The following is a 20627-nucleotide window of genomic DNA, read 5'->3' on the forward strand; positions in this document are numbered from 1 at the left end:
CTTGTTAACGATTGTTGGCGATCTGCAGTCTGATCATTCGTATTATTTAATGTAATACATTTTCAATGATGTATCATTCGATGTACGAATCTGCAGCCACCACAAATGGCCAAATATTCGCCAGTCCAATGGCTGGCAGATCAGGTTTCGAATCGTTCAAGGCTAGACAGCGTCGGAATATTAATGGGCAGGTTTAAATATTCGAGGATCCTTTTGAAATGAGTTTTTTATTCGGAATATTGTCTTTTTCGTCGAGAACAAGTTCTCGGAGACTTTCGCGAGACCAAGATAGAACGAAAGACGATACGACCGAGCGTGTTCCAGCGTGGACGATTTCAAGAAGCAAATTCGAAATCGAGCGCGAAGGGAGAAAACAAAGTATCGCAACGGGAACGGGCCCCGCAAAGTGAAACGCGCGTTTGGTTTTCCATTGACCGCGCGCAAAACGTTCGCGGAGCGGTGTGGCTAGATCTCACAAGAGATCGTCGTTCATTACCAGCACGTGCCCCAATTACTCGAGACAATCGTGACCGAATAGAGTGGCGTCCCGTTAGACGTTAGATCAGCAAGAGCTGGCTGGACGCCCGACGGCGACAATACAAGTTTGTTCCTCGGATCGGTTAATTGACGATTGACACGTACTCGAGGAATCCAAATCAATCGAGCTGAAGTGATTCTGCTCCGACAGTGTCGCAATTAAACTAGTTTCAGCGCTGCGGTAGTATTTGACCAGTATCGTGGAGCTAGCTAAGAGGAAATTATTTTTCCTGTGGTTAATTGTTTAACTTAAAAATTTGACATTTTTGTATTATTTAGTTGACAACGCGTGGATAAGATTCCAGTAATTTTTCATTTCTCCTGTGCGTTTTATGGCCGGGCAGTAAATATTGTTTACCGGCCGCTCGGTGATTTCAACGAGTGGTCGAGAAGCGATGTCTTGGAGGTTTCAGAAAATAAATTTTCCTGCGGTAACTGCTCAGCCAAAAGATCTGAAATTTTTATAGGTTTCAGCTGATAGAATGTAGATAATTTTCCAGTAATTTTTAATTTGTCGTCGGGAATAAATATTAATCGGAGCCATGAAACTGGTTCCGCTCGGTGATTTCAATGCCCAATCAAGAAGTGACGTCTTAAAGGTCTCAGGAAAATTAATCTTCCTGCAAAATCCAGTCAACTAAAAAATCTGGATAATTCTATATCATTTAGCCAACGAAATGTAGATAATATCCTGGTAATCTTTAATTTCTTATCTAAATTTTACGTATGTGACATAAATATTGGAGCCGGTGATTTCAATGCTCGGCGAAGCAGCATCGTCGGCCTGGAAGGTTTTAAAATCGACACCAAACCAAAGGGGGCGGATTAAATATTTGTTATTCTTGTCATTTTGTACAACCTGTGTGGCCCTCATTACCCACGCAAATAATTGCCCGACTCGCTCGTAACGCTTACAGAGCACTGGCAATTGAAGTAGCTTAAGGCCGCTCAGCCTCGATACGATTTCGCAAGAAACGAGGAAAATCGACTACACAGAACGAGAACTGGCAAAGTACACAACCCAGGGGGAAGTAACCAAGCACCTGGATGATGAATATCAATCAGGAATCATTTTCTCTGTCGACTGTGATCATCTCTCCCTTCAATTATCCTGCAAACCGTTTCGAGGAAACCCCGAGCCCGCCGCGGGCGGCTTTTTACTCGGAACTTCGATTCACGCTGACAAACCGTGCGGCGAGAAGAAATGGAAAGAAAGCACGGGAAAGAATCGACAACGCGTCGATTGTATGCAATCAACGTGCGACGGCCGACGTCCGATTGAAAAATCACGCGGGATCACTTATGATTACGATCGCGCACAGATTTTCCCTGTAATCACGCGGATTCTTCGCGGTGTAACTGGATTTTTCCTTCGGTTTGTTTCGCGAACGTGCGATCGTGGTTGTCCGGGGAAGGCGCATATCCGATGGGAAAGGCTTGTTCGAGTTACGCGATGGTGACGCGATAATGATGATTACCACGTCACGGTTGTCCCGCGACTCTGCCGGACACTTTTCTCGCCACCTCGTGAAACTCTACACCGGCGCAATTACGATATAAATCAATCGTCCACGCTCGGGGAATTAATAGCGGCGAGCATACACCGGGATAACGGAGATCTAGGAAGATTGTACTTTCGCCAAAAATCGCGATTCCTGCGGATTTTATTTTTCGCGCGAAATTGCCCGCTGCAATCTGTTCTTCCTATCTCGGCTGTCTCGGGACCGGGGAATTATTGTGGAGAGTGTACTGCGTACGCCGTTCTGCGATTGTTTCATTGGGGGCTCGTATTTGTACTGTTATAGTAATTGTACGCGTCGTAACACCGTAGATCTTCACGCAAATTAATATTTCTTTACTTGAAACCTCCAGTTTCGGTCTGCGACGTCCATGAAGATTATCTTAGAATTGTCCAATAAATTCTTGCTTCGCTTCACGAGGTAAGAACGAGCAAGAATTGAAAACTAGATGGTACTATTCTTATCTCTTTTTTTTTTTTTTTTGTAGTACTGGGGTTCAGAAATGTTCCACAAATGGCGATATGATTATGAGGAGAACTTACTGCACAGTACAATTGAAATTGCAGGGAAAAGTACATGATTGAATCAGAACAAAATTACACGATACTCTTCAAGAAGAATTAAATTCTCTTTAAGAATTCAATATCAAGAGTACGTATAAACAAATTTATCTTGAAACTCTCGAGTCCTCCACAAAGTCGAAATTATTCTCACAAATAAATGCAAGAGTACCAAATCCGTCCAACACATTTTTCAACATTCTTTGGCAACAGCTACAACTAATCTAACACGATTAGCATCCTTATCACCATCACAACCTATCGCTATCCTGCAATCCAGAAAATTGCTCAATTTCGAAAAAACATCCTCGAAAACATCTCCAAAGCGTCCATTGAAAGGTTAAAATCTTTGAACCTTGGGGGTTGAAAGAGCACCCTCGCGAGAAACAATTTTTTCCATCGCGCAAAAAAAAAAAAAAAGAAAAAAGAATTTGAATGGCGGTTGAAAGCGTAGCATTGCACGAGAGCTTTAGTCGGCTAACACACGAGGCTTACGAATTTTTTCTCCCGGCGTCGCGACGCAGGAGAGCGACGGTGGTTGCGATGGTAGCGACGCCGAGATGATCGGTAACGGGAGACGCGGAGGCGGAACGGAAAGGGATCGCGATATGGAGGAGGATGAGGACGAAGGAAGGGAGGAAAGGAGCTCGGAAGGTGGAGGTGGTGGAGGTTTCGGTGGTTGGAGGTCCCATTTGCTCGGTGGGCTGACGCAACGTGTCAAATCCTGGTACTGGGGCGCCAGGCCCCTCGTAAGTTTTCTAATCAAACGAACCACAACACACAGATCTTACCACGCACAGATACTTCTTCTTCTTCTTCTTCTTCTTCTTCTATTTCTTCTTCTTTTTTCTTTTTTTCTTTTCCTTCGTTCTTCTGTCACGACTTTCTCTCATCTTTTCTTTTGTCAAGCTGTTCCACGTCGCTCCGGTACTCCCTTGACGGCGACGTCGCGACGCTTTCAGGTGATTCGAGCGAGTGAAAATCTGCTCGAGAGTTCTGGGAAATTTGGTATGACGAGATGGAAGGGTTTTCGATTCTTTTTGGGGCTGGTAGAAATTATTTTATGAGGGGTATTTTTAGAATTTTAGAATTTTTCCAAGTTTAGATATTTTCAAGTTCTTCTTATGGACAATGAAAAATTCGATACATGGATTTGGAAACTTTGTTTATAAGCTGGTTTACAGTGTACATATAGACGGGACTCAATAGAAATTTTTTGGAGACTACGGGCGAACCATTTATGCAAAATTGTAAAATATCCTCGAAACTGTGCAAATTTTTCAGTGAAGGTTCTAGAAAATCAAATGTTTCGAGTGTTTTAGTATTTGTAAATTTCAATCATTTTTCCTTGATCCCTCGAGTCTTTTTCGCGACTCGAAGTGAACGATCGAAGCGTCGGGACCCTCGCAAGAGAGACAATTGACTGCCCATCACTGTTTTTTGGCTTGAGGATAGGGAGGGAAGAAGACAGCGAGGCCGTTTCGCGTGGGGGAAAGTTTTTACATAATTTGTCTCTTGTTTTGCCTATAATTTATTTCTTTTTTTTTTCTACAAAAATAAAGGTGATGTTCTACTTTACTGTATTAATTTCCTTGGTGTTACACAAAGAGTTGCATTGATTCTAATATTTTAAAAATATCCTCGCGAGTATTTACAATTTAAATCGTGACTAAATAATTCGATTACTATAGAGTGGAATAAATGGGTGTTCAGGGGATTTAGAAAACTTTCAACAATCTAGACTTACCTTACTCATCGTTAGTCTCATCCCCTAGATCCAACGATAGCCTGAACAATAGTGAATAGCAAACTTAGATAGAACAACATCTAGAATCTAGACATTCCCTATCAGAAGGTTCGTTAACTAGAGAGTAGTACAGATAGTTAGATGATAAATGTCTCTAATGATGATTTTAGTTTCTGGCAGATGAAAGGGACGCTTCCTGCAGAGTTGCGCCACTCAACAATCTCAATCTTCCTTGAACTCACGTTCACCTCTGGCAAAAATCAAATTCTCCCTGAAGACACAAATCTGCAAAATGCGAAAAGAACCTCGGAAAGCAATATTCAAAATTCTAATACACTTTTGACCTTCGTATCTTTTTTTTAATCCCCAATTGGCAGTTTCCCCTTAATGTCTGATTGGATTTTTGCACAGTCTCGTTAAAAAATAAGCAAACCCCTTGCCAGAGTGCGTGATGGGTAACAGAGCTTCGGGCCTGTTCGAAGGTCACCAATTATCAAACTATTATCCAGTCACGATTCAAGCAATCGGATAAGATCATCCCCTTCGGCATGAAGTTCTCCCAATTAGATCTCTGTCTTTCTTTTCCTCTCTTTCTCTCTCTCTCTCTCTCTCTCTCTCTCTCTCTCTCTCTCTCTCTCTGTCTCTCTGTCTGTCTCCCTATCTCACTTTGTTCACTCACGTTTTCTCTGTCTATTTTATCTGTCTCCACCAAGATCAATTTCCTTTTTGCTCTTAGAGCTAGCGAACTTAGTCGAAATAGCGATAGGTGTGTACGTGTTTTTTCTTAGATGTCTTGCACATGCTACTTTCGATTTGTCCTTATTATATTCAAGCACGACTACTGTACACGATATGTATAATTATAGCGGAACGCCATCGCAAGCCTCCGTATAATTATATGTACACACGTGTCCATATATCAAAGTATATTTACATAGATGTCTTGGCATGCACGATCACTTTACTCACATCGAAATGAAGGGAAAATAGAATTTGGGAGGGGTGGATGGGGGGAAAGAAAGAAGTATAGCTAGAAAGGATACAGGATCCCCGCGTAGATGCTGTCGAAAGTAAAACTTCGCTCGCCTAAACGATTAGAGAGACATTACGCCGGCATCACACGAACCGTTGACATAGTCGGTAGACGTAGCTTGTCAACGACGCCATCTTGGTCCGCACGAACTTCCAACAAATTTAACCAACTCACCCAGGAAACATTAAAATTATAGCTGACCACTTTCAATTGCAGACGACATTTTTTAGGATATTCTGTACCCTCTCGACACGCTCAGTTTAAATGCAATTTTCATAGAACTGTTTTATACACTCAATTAGGGTGCAATTTTAGCAGAACTTTTTCTGTACAGTCAATCAGGGTGCAATTTTCATAGAACTCTTTCGTACACTAAATTAGGGTGCAATTTTCACAGAACTTTTCTGCAATTTTAATAAAACTTTTCCTTCAATATTCCTTTTTAAGAAAAGAATTCATGCGTAATGTTGGGAAAGAATTCTAGAAAATGGGGGGAGGGGTTGAATTTTTGGAATCATTTGCAAAATGGGGGGTTGGCGACGACCTGGCGGAAGTTCGTGTGCACCAGGCCTTAGATCCACATTAGAGAAGCAAGAATCCGATCTTCCGAGTCCGTAGATCTTCCCGCATAGTGACCAGTCGTAGTAGTACGCCCCGAAGAGGGATCAAAGCGAAGAAAGTCGCTAGACTAATGGAATCGCGCTATCGATGACGGTAAATCAGCAGAGAAAGTCCGAGACACAGCGGTTTTCACCGAACAAGGAAACCCCGGCGGGAGGGGGACACCCGGAAAATCTGTGAGGCAACGATTTCCTGATGGGCCTCGGTGATTGGGCGGCCCAGGCGTTTCGCATCGCGGCGCAATTAATCGCCGCGATTCCGATCGATCATCGGCGTCGTTCGAATTAATTTCTTTTTCGTTTCCCTGTACCGACACGCCGAGCCCGGTCCCCTTTTGTTTCTCGTCGCATTCGGGCAAAGCTGGGAATTCGATCAGTTCCCGTTTTTTCTCTCTCTCTCTCTCTTTTTCTCTCTCACACTCTCTCTCTCTCCATCTCTCTTTCTCTTTTTCTTTCAGTGGAGATGGGAAAGCTTGTTCGAACGATTCGCAATGAATGCAGCCGCGGATAATAATTTATTCGCTAACCGAGGAACCTGTTTTTTCGCGGTGCACGCACACACACGCGTGCGCGCGCACACACACTTTTAGTGAAACGAAACGGAGAAATTATCCGTGTTCAATCGGTCCGTGAATACGCTGCGGGAAATGTTTCCGATCACTGTTTCGTTCGAACAGCGAATCCAGGGTTCATTTATTGCGCGTCTTTTTGGAAAGAGACTTGATGAAATTCGTTACTTAAAATCTCTGGAGAAGAACCATTTTGTTTGACGACGATTGGGAATCGTCTGCTGCATTGATATTTTTGTCTGATACAGCTGGAAACAATTTTTCTCTTTCAGAAATAAACTTGATTGAATTCATTACTTAAAATCTCTGAGGACGAACCATTTTACTTTAGAATAACTAAGACCCGTCTGCTTCATTGACATTTATGTTCGAGTTGATACTAATTCTTCCGTAAAATATAATAGCTTCAACATTTAATACCAAATGTAACATTTGTTCGAGATAACAGTCTCTGAAGTAGCCATTTTATTTGCAACTCCCTTAATTCATTAATTAAGTATCGTAGTCTTGCACTCGGGCTCAGAAATTAATTTCTATTTGCAGTAGATAAATCTGACGGATCGAAACGGTAATGTTTAGTTCAAAGACTGATATTATATAATAATTTCGAGGACTATATTCTCTCAGATCAAATAGAGAAATATGTAAAATTTCCATTTCTGTGTCGATTGATTTCGTCCTGCGTTTTCGCGCTTCATTTCGCGGATCGAGGTGATCCTCGAGCGATTCGGAAATGATTTCGGCGTCCACGGGAAGGCAGAAAATTGTAGGAAGAGAAATTCTGCGTGGATTTGCGTGTCTCATGTACGCGAAACACTTTCTCCGTTCGCGGTTCACGTTTCTCCGCGAGGAGCGACTCGATTTTCATGTTCGCCGACCGTGAACTATGATTCCGACGATATCGAAACCAATTCGACGAGCATTTATTTAATACGGCGAGCTCCTAGAACAGCCAGCGAATTTATTCCGAATTTCCGCGAGGACCCAGTAGCTCGAGGCTGTTTAATATTCGGCGGAGATGTTCAACGAAGACCCGACTCAACTTTGTGAAATTTTGTTTTCATCGGAATTATTAAAATGGATTCTTGCACGGAGATGCAAGGAGAAGAGAAAAAGAAGAGACCCGCTGGAAATTTGATATGCACGGAAGCGTTCGTTTTAACGAACTGCTTTAAGTTGCTGTAAAAGTTCGGCTGTTTTACTTGCGGAGAAAATTAATGCTAGGTCTGTGCGTGGAGGAATTCGATTAAGAATTTTCTTAATGAGCACTGCGAGATTTCAGACGAATTCCCCATTTTTTTTTAAAATAAATTTTTCAGAGACGACCTAGTCTCAATTTCTAGAATCTTAATAACTGCTTGGATAAATCGGAAATGTGTTCCAAATACCGTCTCACTTTGAAATTTTTCTGTTTTCGTAATTTTTATATTAGTCCAGTTGAAAATAGAAACTCGAGCAATTTTCTCGAAAAGAAAAAGTTCCAAATTTTGGTTTCGTAGAAGAATTTGTGAAACAGGTAAAAGCATGAATGCATACAAATTCGGGCAGCTTCGAGATAAAAGCTTGAATAACTTTGTGGAAAGAGAAGATTCCGAATTTTGGTTTTGCAGAAGAATGTTTGTTAATAATTTTTGGAGATTGTCTTCGTTCAACACTTTCTCCCCATCATCTCATGACTTTTCGTTCCACACACGTCACGAATGATATTTGCTACGCCGGTCGTCCATGTGCACTGTTAAAATCAATCGTGCAGTTGCAGGTCAGTTAAAAAGTTAGGCTAACCGAATAATTGCGCGACAAAAACACCACTACCACTGCCACTACCACCACCACCACTCTGTCCGAGCACCACCAACACCCAACTGCTACCAGCCTATCAGCAAGCATGACTTAATTTTTTAATATTACTCTTGTGACCTATATCGATACGTATTGTCATGATTTACGTTCCAACACGATGTTATGTACGATTGCATATAGGTACCGGGTGATGTGCACCGTTGTGGAGAAGCGAAGCCGGTAGACGAACCAAGTTGGACATTATTAATATTCTTCTTAATTACTGGAACGAAGAAAATTCGTATTGTCATTGAGAATTTAATTTTCTGGTCAGAATTGCTCGGGATGATTCTACATTAATATCACGTCATCGGTGAGTGCATTATGCACTTCGAAACGAACAACTAAATTGTTAACTGTTGCAATTTATGGTGGCTTTTAACCGGGTTAAAATAAATTGGCAATTTACATCACAGCAATTCGATAGTGAATTTAACAGAGTTAGAAATTTAGAATAGACTCAAAGTTTAGGATAGTGCAAGCTGCACTTTCGAAACAATTAATGTAGAATCATCCTACGTCTTTTTTCAATTGAGAAACGTGAGAGATAGTTTAATTGATTTGTTTTCTCGATAAATCGAAGGGATTGAGATGTTCAGACGTTTTGATAAGTTTAGGCAGTACTTTCTCGTTTATACTTTGACACGAGCTTGAAACTCATCTCGCAAGCAACTTTGCAGACTACCAGGACTCTCTTCGACTACAGCGTGCACACGAACTCGTCAGCATCAGCCTTTTTAGCTCTTGTGTGCTGCCATCGTTCGCGAGCGTGCCGGATGTGACTTTGATAGGCTGCGTGACAGCCATCGAGTCTCCGAAATTACTTAAAATCTTTTCGAATACTATAGAGATCTCAATTCTGTGCCAGACAGAGGAATGTCACTTATGAAATCCTTCAGTCAGCCAATGTTTTCATGTAACCGCAGGAACTACTGAAAAATGCAGTTCGTAACAATGCGGTTTGCAAGAAATAATTTTTACACACCAACACTAAATTTCAAGATTTTATCGAGACAACTTTGTTACCTTGAACATAAAATTCGACGATTTTCTACAGCCTAACAATTATACAAGGCGAATATAATAATTGATTTCATGCTATACCTCAAGGATTTCAAACCAACATTAAATTCCCAATGCTTTTCTTCGAATCGAAGCATGTATCTTGTGTTATATACATTTTCATTCTTTTTATGTCGCTACTGCACATTTTTAAAGTCTAAGACAACTTGAGGAAGAATGGACTTTAAAATCTATGAAGGCTGTGCATGAAGTTGACGATTTCTTTTTAATTTCCATAAGCAAAATAATCTACACGATTTGAAAATTAATTCCACGATTCTTAAATATTTTAAAAATTCGGAAGGTGTGGAAAGAAGTTATTGTAACTGCTGATTACGTGGAGACCTGAAATCAATGTCACAAACTCTAAAAATCATGCATGAACCGAATGAATCTCTAATATTTCTACTCTAATATAATCTACATTACTAGGCCAAAAATAAGGCCAAAAATTGCTACAACTATTCGTAAGAGTTATGCATGAAAGTTAACAATGTTTTGCAATTTTTATCAGAAGAATAATGTGCATCCATTCCAAAGCTAATTGCACCGCTGCATACTTTCTCACTGCACATCTTTCGAAATTGCGAGAAAAGCTCCAAAGAAATATCACTTCGTTTTCCGAAGATCAAAGATTGACCTGTCAATCCTCGAAAGCTATGTACGAGCTTGAAAATTTCCATCGGGAACAGAATTCGCATTGTTCGAGAATTATCAACACTAGCGTACGCTCTTCCGAAATTGAAGAGGGATTGCTGTCTGATCCTGTCGATGAGAAAGATGTTTACGGATGTTGAGAATCAGGTTGGCTGTCACGAGGCTGCAGGGTCGACCGGAAGCCGGACCAGGCGGTCGATTACCGCCGGTGAATCGTAGCTTTGCCCGTTTCAGGAACTCGCGCACAAGCTCTCGCGGAGCTTCGACATGCAGGAAGCTCAGCTCCTCGAAGAGGGTGGCTCCGGTGGCGGGTCCGCCGGGGCCGGTGGTGCTGGTGGTCCACCAAGAAGACACCACAGCGTTCAAAGGCTGACCAGAAGCGAGATGTCCGAGAGAAGAGAGGAGGACGGGGCCCTGGTGGTGCCCGATCATCAAGGGAACCTGAGGATCACCGTCAAGAAGACCAAATCCACTCTGGGCATTGCCATCGAGGGCGGTGCCAACACCAAGCATCCTCTGCCCAGGATTATCAACATACATGTCAGTACATCCTTCAGACCCTACACATCGATTACTCGATTAATTTAAACGCTACACTTCACCTCAGGAAACCAGAAATTTTCAACTTTTCTTTGTGCAACCCTGTACATTTTGGCGAGAGAATGCCAAAAATCCAAATTTCAATCCTAGGAGATCCCTAGAGTTCAACAGTTATATTTTCTCAGAACAGATTGACCTACGAAGGGGAAAGAATTTAGCAATGTTTTTGTGTTTACTAACATTAATAGCTAATACAAGCCACGGCAACGCGGCTCTGTGTTGATAGTCGCGGAGTGCTGATAAGTCGTTGTGTTCACAGGATAATGGAGCGGCTTACGAGGCTGGCGGGCTGGAAGTCGGTCAATTGATTCTAGAAGTTGACGGCCACAAAGTCGAAGGTAATTTCAGAACTAATATTGGAATTTTTATGTTGTTACTTCGGAACTGTGTCGTTAGAAGTTCGAGCTTGAAAAAGGAGAAAATGAATTTCGCCTTTGTGTCGGCAAAAATGAAGGACCACGGTAAATTCTATCGGGCTCGCTTTGTGACCAATACCCAATCAACAACAACAAACAATTCGACATTTCTTCCCACAAAAAGTTAAATCTTGAAATCTGCACGCGCCATAAATTTATAAAAATGGACAGTCCAACAGAAGCCATGACGGAGGCATGGCATTGCCAAAATCAGAATGAGAGATAATTTTCATCCTCTCATTCAACATCTCCTGTCATAATAAAAATAATAACGAAGAAATTCACTTATGCCACATCAAGGTTAATAAAAGGCTACTGACTCCATGCAAAAAAATGTTCAATCAAGCCTCGTTTTAAAAGCGAAATTGAAATCATTTCGACTGCCATAAATTCATAGAAATCTCCAAGCAAACCGCAGGTCATACGAAAGACAATGGACCATCACAGGCCCACGCAGCCTCGATGGAAAGTCCCCGAGCCCTAACCCAGTTATCTTAGGCGTGCCAGGGAACGAAGCAAAAATCGCAGAACTGTTTACAAAGTGTTTGTTTCAGGTCTGCATCATCAGGAGGTGGCGAGGCTGATCGCGGAGTCGTTCGCTCGTCGGGACCGCAACGAGATCGAGTTCCTGGTGGTGGAGGCGAAGAAGAGCAACCTCGAGCCGAAGCCGACGGCTCTGATCTTTTTGGAGGCGTAGCAGGAATCTCCCACCTCCGAGCCGGAGCCACCGTAGCCCAACGCCTCCAGAGTTCGAACGTTAACGCGCGCTGATCGTCCCAGACGTTGAAGCGCCGCGATCAAGCTGGCGAAGCTGAAGAGACTTCGAGGGAAAACGCGAATAGATCGCGAGGAACGCGAGGACACCATCTTGAAAAAGCGAAGACATCATCTGGAAACAGGTCTCGGGCACGTCCGGGAACCTCGAGGAGCAAGAAAAGGAACGAGGTTCGACGTGCCTGCTCTTCATCTTCTCCCCTTGTGCTCAATTTGACGTTCGAGCTCTCGGTTAGGTGCTAATCGAACCTGGCCCTGGATGGTGGGAACCATCGAACAAGAAGACGAGAAGTGGAGGACATTAGCGGTGATGGAGGCTCGTAGGACGATCGCTGTAGGATCGTCGCTGTCCTCGTTTGCTGGCGAGTAGGCTAACGGTTCGAACAAGACTACCGTGCTCGGCCGATCTTCGAGGACGCGACGAGGATGTGTTTCAAAGACGATGTAGAAGCGAGGATGTTAAACAGGATTAGGTCTCCACGAGGGACTCGTGCTGACAGACACTTTAACGTGTGAGGATCTTGACTCGCAGGCGGATATGGAAGTCGACTGTGCCAAAATATTAGGGATTGTTTTGTGTATAGTAATAATGATATACTATTAAGCGTAAGGGAGATCCTCGATCCAGAAAGGATTACAGCAGTGCAGATTACCGACGTGGGACTCGTCAGATTTTATTGGGAGGATTGATCGAAGGCGTTTAAGAAGCGACCGAGTCCCACAGGACACTCTCAGCTCGATGCTAACACGGACACGAACAGAAACGAACACCTAAGTTCAACGGCGGTTGGCGGCGTGGTCGAGCGTCGATCATGCCGCGGCTGCACGAGACACGGATCATTCACTGTTGACTAATGCGTTATCGAAGACACTGGCCGATTATGCTGGCCCGGATTTTCGTCGATTCGTCGCTGCGGGATGTCGATGGCGTGATCGAGCGGGTCTCTTACTTTGGTTTCATGGTTTCAGAAGGATTGTAGCCGTTTGTTTGTTAAGGGAATGAGGGGTTTGTACGTTTATGGCGAAATGGATAGGTCGAATTTCGTGGAAAAGGTTAGAACAACTTAAAAATATTATGCTCCATTTGTTAGAGTTGTTGGGGAAATTGATCGGTTGTGTACTACGTGTTAAAATCATTCGAAAAATTCATAGATTTCTAACAGGTTCTGGAGAAGACTATATACTGTGTTCGAAAGATTGATACACTTTGTTCAACTTACAAAAATTGTAACTGAAGACGATATACTATGTTCAATTCATTAAAATTGTAATTGAAAACGATATACTATGTTCAATTCATTAAAATTGTAATTGAAGACGTTACGCTATGTTCAATTTATTAAAATTATTGAAGAGATCGATATGTTACGTTCACTTTACTATAATTATGGAAGAATTCGATAGATTATGTTCAACTCATTCAGATCATCACAGAAATCGACACATTAGGTTCCACGGATTAAAATTATTAAAGGAATTGATACATTTGGTTGGACCGATTCAAATGATTGAAGAAATCGATATAGTGTGCTCATCTTATTGAAATGATTGTAATTCAACTTTTCATTCCATTTAATTTCGCAGAACGAGTAAATCCATTTAATACAAGTTCGGTATAATGTAGTAAGGGTTTGAAAATTTTTCCGCATCATTCTTGAAGATTTTTAAAAAAATTCTGATTTATGAGTTTCACTATGAACGGTGATGTCAGAACAATATCAAGAAGATCGACAGCGCGATCGACGAGAGTCCCGAGCCTGATCCGAGCCCGCGACTAATACAGACTTATTATGGGAATTGTTGAGGCTTAACAAAGTATATTATACATACATATATATTATATGATTATATTATTGACTATCGTAGTGGAATTGCAACTTGTACCTACCGGGTGGCGGTCGGGCACGCACTAAGATCAGGTGGAAGATCAGGCGAGTTGAACCGGTGCGTGACCGACGGCCGGGCGAAAAGAAAAACGGAAAAAAAAATTCTATAAATGTGCGAATATTTTGAAAATGTTACCTAAACATAGAGATCGCGTACTTAGTGTCGGGCCTGATCATTCGGTGTTCAAGCCTTCGAGGGATCGCGGACGATCGCCAGAACGTGGGCGGATGAAAAACGAGAGGATTCCGTGGGAACCGCTCGAGAAAGTGTGAAACCTTGTTCACGGTCTTGGATAATCGTTTGTTTGCAGAAAAGTGGATCAACCGTGAGTCGCGGCGATTCATTTTTTCAAGAGAGACGGCACGTGATCGTGTGATCCACGGGAGCGAAGCTCGAGTTTGCCAAAACGATCATGCTTCACGAAATCTGCGAAAATCTGCAATTTTTTACAACGGAATTCTTGAAAATCGAACAAGATTTTGTACAAGAAATATTTGTTAGAGACCTTGGCTTTTAATGTCTCTTAAAAACGCACGTGTGTTTCGCGTACACGTATCATTTAAAAAGTTTTTCGATACACGTGTATTTTAATTCGTGTAATTTTTAGAGCATTAATATTAATTCATACGGATTGAAAGTTCCATAAATTTCGAGAATATTACTATGAGAATAAATTAAAACATCTGTCACTGATAAAATTTATTTAATGAATTGTCTGTTTTAATACAAAAAGGATAACATACATTTCCTGATAAATTGTAATTTTTCTGCTGTATTTCCGCAAGAAGTCGATTTTTACCACGCACAGTGAATGTATTAGTTGTTTTGCATCAAACAGACTTGAATCAATTTTTATTAATGAAACCACAGCCTCGATCCATAAATTAACGTCAACGCTCCAAAAATTACACAAGATGAAACAACATAATGTAACTAAATACACGTGTAGATATTTGGATATAATGAGCAAGTAAAATGACACCTGCTGGAGTACATGTACGTGAAATATAGGTCTCTAATTAGTATGATTTCGGGCCTCGAATTTCGCGACCGTAGCATGATCGAACGACTCGGTTTAGAAGTTTCGAACGCGCACGAATTTTGATTTCACGCGAGCCACGTTTCAGCTCTTAGAATAAGTTCTCATTGAGATCGAGAAGTTTAATGTGGTAGTGATCGAGTAAATTGCGTGGGATTTCATTTGAGCTTAGAGTTTCGAGATCGCAGATTCGTTGTTATCTTTGTTTTAGAGCGTAGGTGATCGTTTTTTCCGAAGTGCCGGCTTGCTAGAAGACGTTCGTAAACGTAATCGTTCTCGCGAATAATTGTAATTTACACGAGCAGTAGTGGTTTATTGGCGAGTAAACGTAGAATCGTTGTTGTGATAGTCACGATTGACACACTTGTCTTGTTTAATGTATCTCTCTCTCTCTCTCTCTCTCTCTCTCTCTCTCTCTCTCTCTCCCACTATTTATCTACCTGTTATACCAGTTTCTATGTCATTTTTCACGCGACCGAGTCCAAATAAAAAAAAAAAAGAAAACGCGATCCCCGCGCCATCTAATCGGACACCGATCGTCCGCGATCGTCTCGCTTTTAAAAATATACGAAAAAAATTTTAAAAACATAAACAAACCGTGCAAAGCTTCAGTAGAATTGTCGCGCGTATGTGTAAAACGAAAAATTGAAGAGAAACCAGCCAGCCGAATCGGATGATGGCGAGTCGATTGGAGTTAGGAAACAAGGAACGATCGGATGAGAGGCACCAGCGATTCAAAAATTCCAACCATTGTCACCTTCGATCGATTCTATCTGCGATTTACTCGAGCTACGTCGGATGATATTTTTACCGGGTGTTGTGCTTGCACAGTGGAAACCGAGTTGACATCAACTGAAAACCGATCCCGAAGTTTAGGCGAAGTTGGAGCGCCAGAAAATTGATTTCGAGTGGATGAGATCAGACAAAAGCGTCATTTTAATCATTTTGTTCAGGATGTTTCGCTTCAAACAGGTCACCTATAATTAGGTTCTTTGAGCAAGTGTAAGAAATATTTTTTGGAACCTAAAATTTCATTCGAACAAGTTCCATGCGAATTCGAGCATTTTCTAGTTCCAAGATTACAAATTCAATATTAAAATTCAAAATTATATTTTAGAATCTTGGGCTAGAAAAATACAGGCTCGAAGATTATAGACTCCAAGGTCAGTTGGAGGTCGTATACTTGGATGAATGCACTATGATAGCTGTAGCATAAAACATCATAGATGTTCATTAAAAAATTACTCTTTCGGAATCGCTACTTAAATTACACAAGACAATGGTCCGTTTTAGGTAAAACATCCTGAATAAGGAAGAAATCAGAACATTTTGTTAAAATTTCGTTTGCTTAAAGATTGACCCACATATTCACTGTAAATACTTGAAGTCCGCAGTGTAGCGTAAGATTGATACTTCTAACAACGTCTGAGTAGTCGTAAAAGGGATTAGAAAGTAAAGATTACAGTATCAGACGCGTGTTAAAAGTGTAACGATGGAATCGATTCCTTTTCGCAGTATTAAATCGTTGGGAACGTTAGGGTTTTCGGCGGGCTCCCAAAGAATTAAGTTTCAGAATTCTATTAGCTTCTAAAGTGTCCAACGAAAGGCTCAATTGTCGTTGAGTCGAATCTGTTGACTCGGTTTGCAATGCGACACACGAATCGATAGAGTAGCGAACGGTACTTAATCGAGCGAGGCAAAATCACGTCACTCGAAAAGAACGTGTTATTTTGTTAAGATTTCACTCACGTTAAATTTGTGATATATTCTCTACCGATATTAACATTTTACACTTCACAATCTAGACACATGATTCTCAATAAACGATCATCAATCAAGACACGACGAGCTGATTTTCCGTTCCATCGGCTTGCGGCAAGACCGACGACGCGCTAACCAAAATCCTTCCGACTACCCAAAACAATCTGACACTGTCAAAATCAGAGATCAAAATTCGCAATTAAATTCTCTCTTTCGAAATTCCGGTACGTTCCTCGTCGTCGTGCTTGTCGCAACTCAATCGAAAGCTCATCCCGACAACAATCGAATTTTCTGGTCGTTGGTGTGTGCCATCGCGAGAACACGTTCTGGTAAAATGTGCCAAAAAAAAAAAAAAAAGAACCGAGAACCAGCAGTGCAAACTAGAAGAAACGCAGTAGCCTGGCATTTCCGACAAAACGAGGAGCGAGTCGCGAAAGCGGCGTGCGAATTCGAAGAGCAAACAGATTTCAACGCTCGAGGGGACAAGAACGCGAAGAAGTGACCCGAAGAAGACCCCGCCAGTAGAGAGAACCATAAGCTATCCGGAACGACGCGAGAAGCGTTTCGTCGCGTCGCGTCGCGTCGCGGCGCTCGCAGAGACAAAAGAAACAAAAACCGAGAAAACGGATCGAGAAGCGAGCGAAGTCGAGCGAAGCGAAGAATCAACGTTGGCTAGCTGCTTTCCGGCTGAAAAAATATACCTCGTTGCTATAGTATTTCTTCCTGTTTTCGAAGCGAATTTTTCTAAAAAACGAGAAATAATAAAACGAAGCATCCAGGACCGAGCTCCGCAGCCCCGGGAACGGGCGAAGGGGAAACGGAAGAGGTGTCCCGGGGCGCGAAAAAATAAGAGAAGCGAGATGATATTTTTGTAAAGCATTCGATGTACCGCAATCAATGGAGCGATTCGAAGATCTCAGCTGACATATCCGACAATGCCTTACCGCTTTCAACGAGAAATTAATCCTTGGAAAAGCGCCGCGATTGATCGAGGGGTGCTGCAAGGGAATTGTTCATCCGAATTTCCGATCGGTCAGCGAACGTGGAACGCGAGACGCGCTCTGAGAACGCTCGAAAATTTATGTCTCCTGTGAACCGAGTCGGCGAAACGATTTCCAAGACCCGGACAGTTGTTTCTTAAATTAATTCTTCGAATTTATTACCGAGGTTACTGAGAATTTTTACTTGCAGTTCAAACCTTTGTCGAATCATGAAAATCGCCACGGGATCTTGAGATCCATTCTAACGATCTGAAGTTAAGAAGCTTTCATGTATCTTGATGCATTTATTCCAAAATTTGTATCACTACTTGCGATTATTCGACTAAATATGAAGAATATGTATGAATTAATTTTCTGGAGTTAAAGAGAAGTTTAGTCACAATATCGAAGATTTCACCTAAAATAGAATAAACTAAACTTTCTAAAATTGCTGAGAGTGCAGAAAATTCAGTGTCCAAGTCTGAAGTTACCATTAAATCAGCAACAAAGAATTTAGTGAATGAAATATTAACCTTCGCGCGCTCGTCAGATGAAAATTCCTTCATTTTCTCTTGCTGTACTCAGTCGGCCATATAAAATTATAATTCGGGAGGTTTGTTGAAAATATGAAGTTATGAATAAAAACGAGTGAAACTTTGGCTGAAAGTCAGTTGTATAATCGTTTTGAAAGAGCGTGTGAAAAACATATACAGATCTCTACACTACAAAAATCTGCATGTTGTAAATCACGAAGAGGTGAAATTCGGGGAACGGTTATTTTTTTGGGTATTGTTCCACCCACTCGGTTCACGAAGACGACAGCAGAGGGACTGGAAAAAACTGCCAAACATAAACCATTACCCGGATATCAGGAAGGTTTCGTGGATAGTTCTCACGGTCGCTGGCCCGAGCAATCCTATCGATAAGGTGAATAGTGAAAAAAGTAGATAATTCGCCGGTAGATATTTTTCCACACGATGTTAATCCCTGCCAAGCGGACGTTATCGACCAGAAGCGTAAAAGCGTTCGCTCTCGATCGGTCGCTTTCCAATTCTCTCTCTCTCTCTCTTTCTCTCTAACTCTGTCTATCTCTGTCTCTCTCTCGAAAAATAAGAGAAAAAATACGTACGATTGATACAGTGTGCACCAATTAGCAAAAACCTCCTTGAATTCTCCTGGCGCGAAAAGCGAAAATGATCCGCGGATAATGGGATTCGCCTCGGAAAGATGAAAGCGTCTCGCGTCCGTGCGCACATCGCGCGATGCAAACCGTTCCGAATAAAACCGGCGGCGTTCAAGGAACAAGAAAAAAGAAAAGAACGGTGAACCAGGTGGAGAACGACGCCGATTTCTATGCGCGAATCATGTGTACGATCGATCGCCACCTTTCTCCGACGAATGCGACGCGTTTCCCTTTTTCCGAGCACCCGGGGAAAATTCGTTTGCAAGGTTTTCCTCGAGCGCGATCGCGCCTGGCCGCGCGTTCAAGTCTCCGGCGGCGCGCGGCGGATGCGTCCCAGGACAAAATTGCAGAACTTCTGACAGAATCGAGATAGAGAAGCGATTTTTCTTTCAAAACGAAGCTCAGATGTCGTGCGATACCGGAAAAATAGGGGGGGAGGTGTGGCGGACAAGATTTCGTACTGAAAATCATTTTTAAAGTTGACCTTTCCTAAAAGGGTTCCGGCTACGGTAGTACTTGCTCATTAAAAATTTGCTTTTAAAGAACACTGTGAGCGAAAGTAACATTTTTCATGGCGCTCCGGCTTCAGTTTTGCTCTGCAATTTTGTCACAGAAATGACGAAACGTTTCCGCTGTTCGCCGCTTCAGCGGCCTTTGCTGCTTCACCGATCCTGTAATCGTAGACCGCGAGATAGCGAAGCCGACGCTTCTTTTACCACGAATTCGATCATCGACTCTTCAATCCTAATCCGATTTTGGTCACCCCCCGAAAAACGTTAAGACACAAAACTGTACTGTCGTTGGTTTATCTTAAACTATGGTAATATTCTAGATTTTATTTAATCGTTTTCCACAAATGTCTCACCAGTTCGTTTTCAAAAGTTTCCCAAACCCCGATTCAACGAGACAAAATTTTTCTTCAATCATTCGGATCATAAAACGTGTAATGATGACTGAAAACATCATCGCCATACTTTTCAAGTTAATTCGTTTCTCACCGGGAAAATTGTGTAATGTCAAGGATGGTGAATCGAGGTCGGATTCAGGTGGACAGAAGGCATTTGATCGAGTTCGTAGGTGCAAACGCGACAGTCGAACAAGAAGAATTCTCGACTAGTAGAGAACCAGCGACACATCGACGAGGAACCAGAAAACCAGCCGATTAACAGTCGCGATAGATCCGTAGGTGTTTCCGGTATAGAATATTAGACGAGGCCGGCGAGTGTAACGCGAGAACCCGAGCATCGTAGTGTGGTGTCCATAGTTTAGCTATCGCAGACGACGACGAGAGAAAAGAACACTGTCTAAAGCCCTCTATGTACGCTCGAACACGTTCCAATGCGTACATCAGCCTACCATCACACGTGATGAGTGCATTTAATTCAGAAGCAACCTGCACGGGAATCAGAATCCTCCATTAGGCATAGGCGAACCTAAGCCATAAGACCGAATTTTAAAAGGTTTATGGTAACTCGAACGCAGCAAGTCTTTAGATACAAATTGACGTTGAATTCCACGGTTTAAGGAGGAAGTTGAATTTACTCTTGACGTGTGAAATAATTTCCTCGGTTAAGAAGGAGACGAAACAAAATACTTTTGTCGCATTGTGGACTCGAAAATTAGTAGATTGCGAATTTTATGGATTTATAAGAAAAATTTATTAATTTTCCTAATTTTGCTACTGCAGAGATTTGGAAGAGTCGAAAGCTCAGAAGAATTAGTGGACATGTAATTTCCAACTTCTTCAAATTGTTGGACAAAGAAAAATTTCCAATTGGCTCCTATGTATTGCAATAGACAGAGACAAGTTTTTATCTCGTATAAAGTTCTACGGTCCGCGTAT

At 42.0% G+C, this 20627-nt stretch overlaps 1 protein-coding gene across 8 annotated transcripts in view; it reads left to right on the forward strand.

Annotated features, from left to right (window-relative positions):
- Window positions 1-16078, forward strand: part of Dysc (whirlin protein dyschronic) — a 145445-nt gene extending 129367 nt beyond the window's left edge. For 3 of the 8 annotated variants that reach the window (XM_076792016.1, XM_076792019.1, XM_076792020.1), the window contains 4 exons: window positions 3142-3366; window positions 10364-10684; window positions 11004-11082; window positions 11715-16078. In XM_076792016.1, the coding sequence (XP_076648131.1) occupies window positions 3142-3366; window positions 10364-10684; window positions 11004-11082; window positions 11715-11857 (768 nt within the window). In that variant the 3' untranslated portion in view covers window positions 11858-16078. Of the gene's footprint in view, window positions 1-3141; window positions 3367-10363; window positions 10685-11003; window positions 11083-11714 lie in introns of those variants that run through there. The other 5 variants (XM_076792017.1, XM_076792024.1, XM_076792021.1 and 2 more) reach the window with 3 other exon arrangements.
- The last annotated feature ends 4549 nt before the right edge of the window (window positions 16079-20627 follow it).

The sequence above is a fragment of the Halictus rubicundus genome, chromosome 8, assembly GCF_050948215.1.
Source record: "Halictus rubicundus isolate RS-2024b chromosome 8, iyHalRubi1_principal, whole genome shotgun sequence".
In the NCBI taxonomy this organism is placed as follows: Eukaryota; Metazoa; Arthropoda; class Insecta; order Hymenoptera; family Halictidae; genus Halictus; species Halictus rubicundus.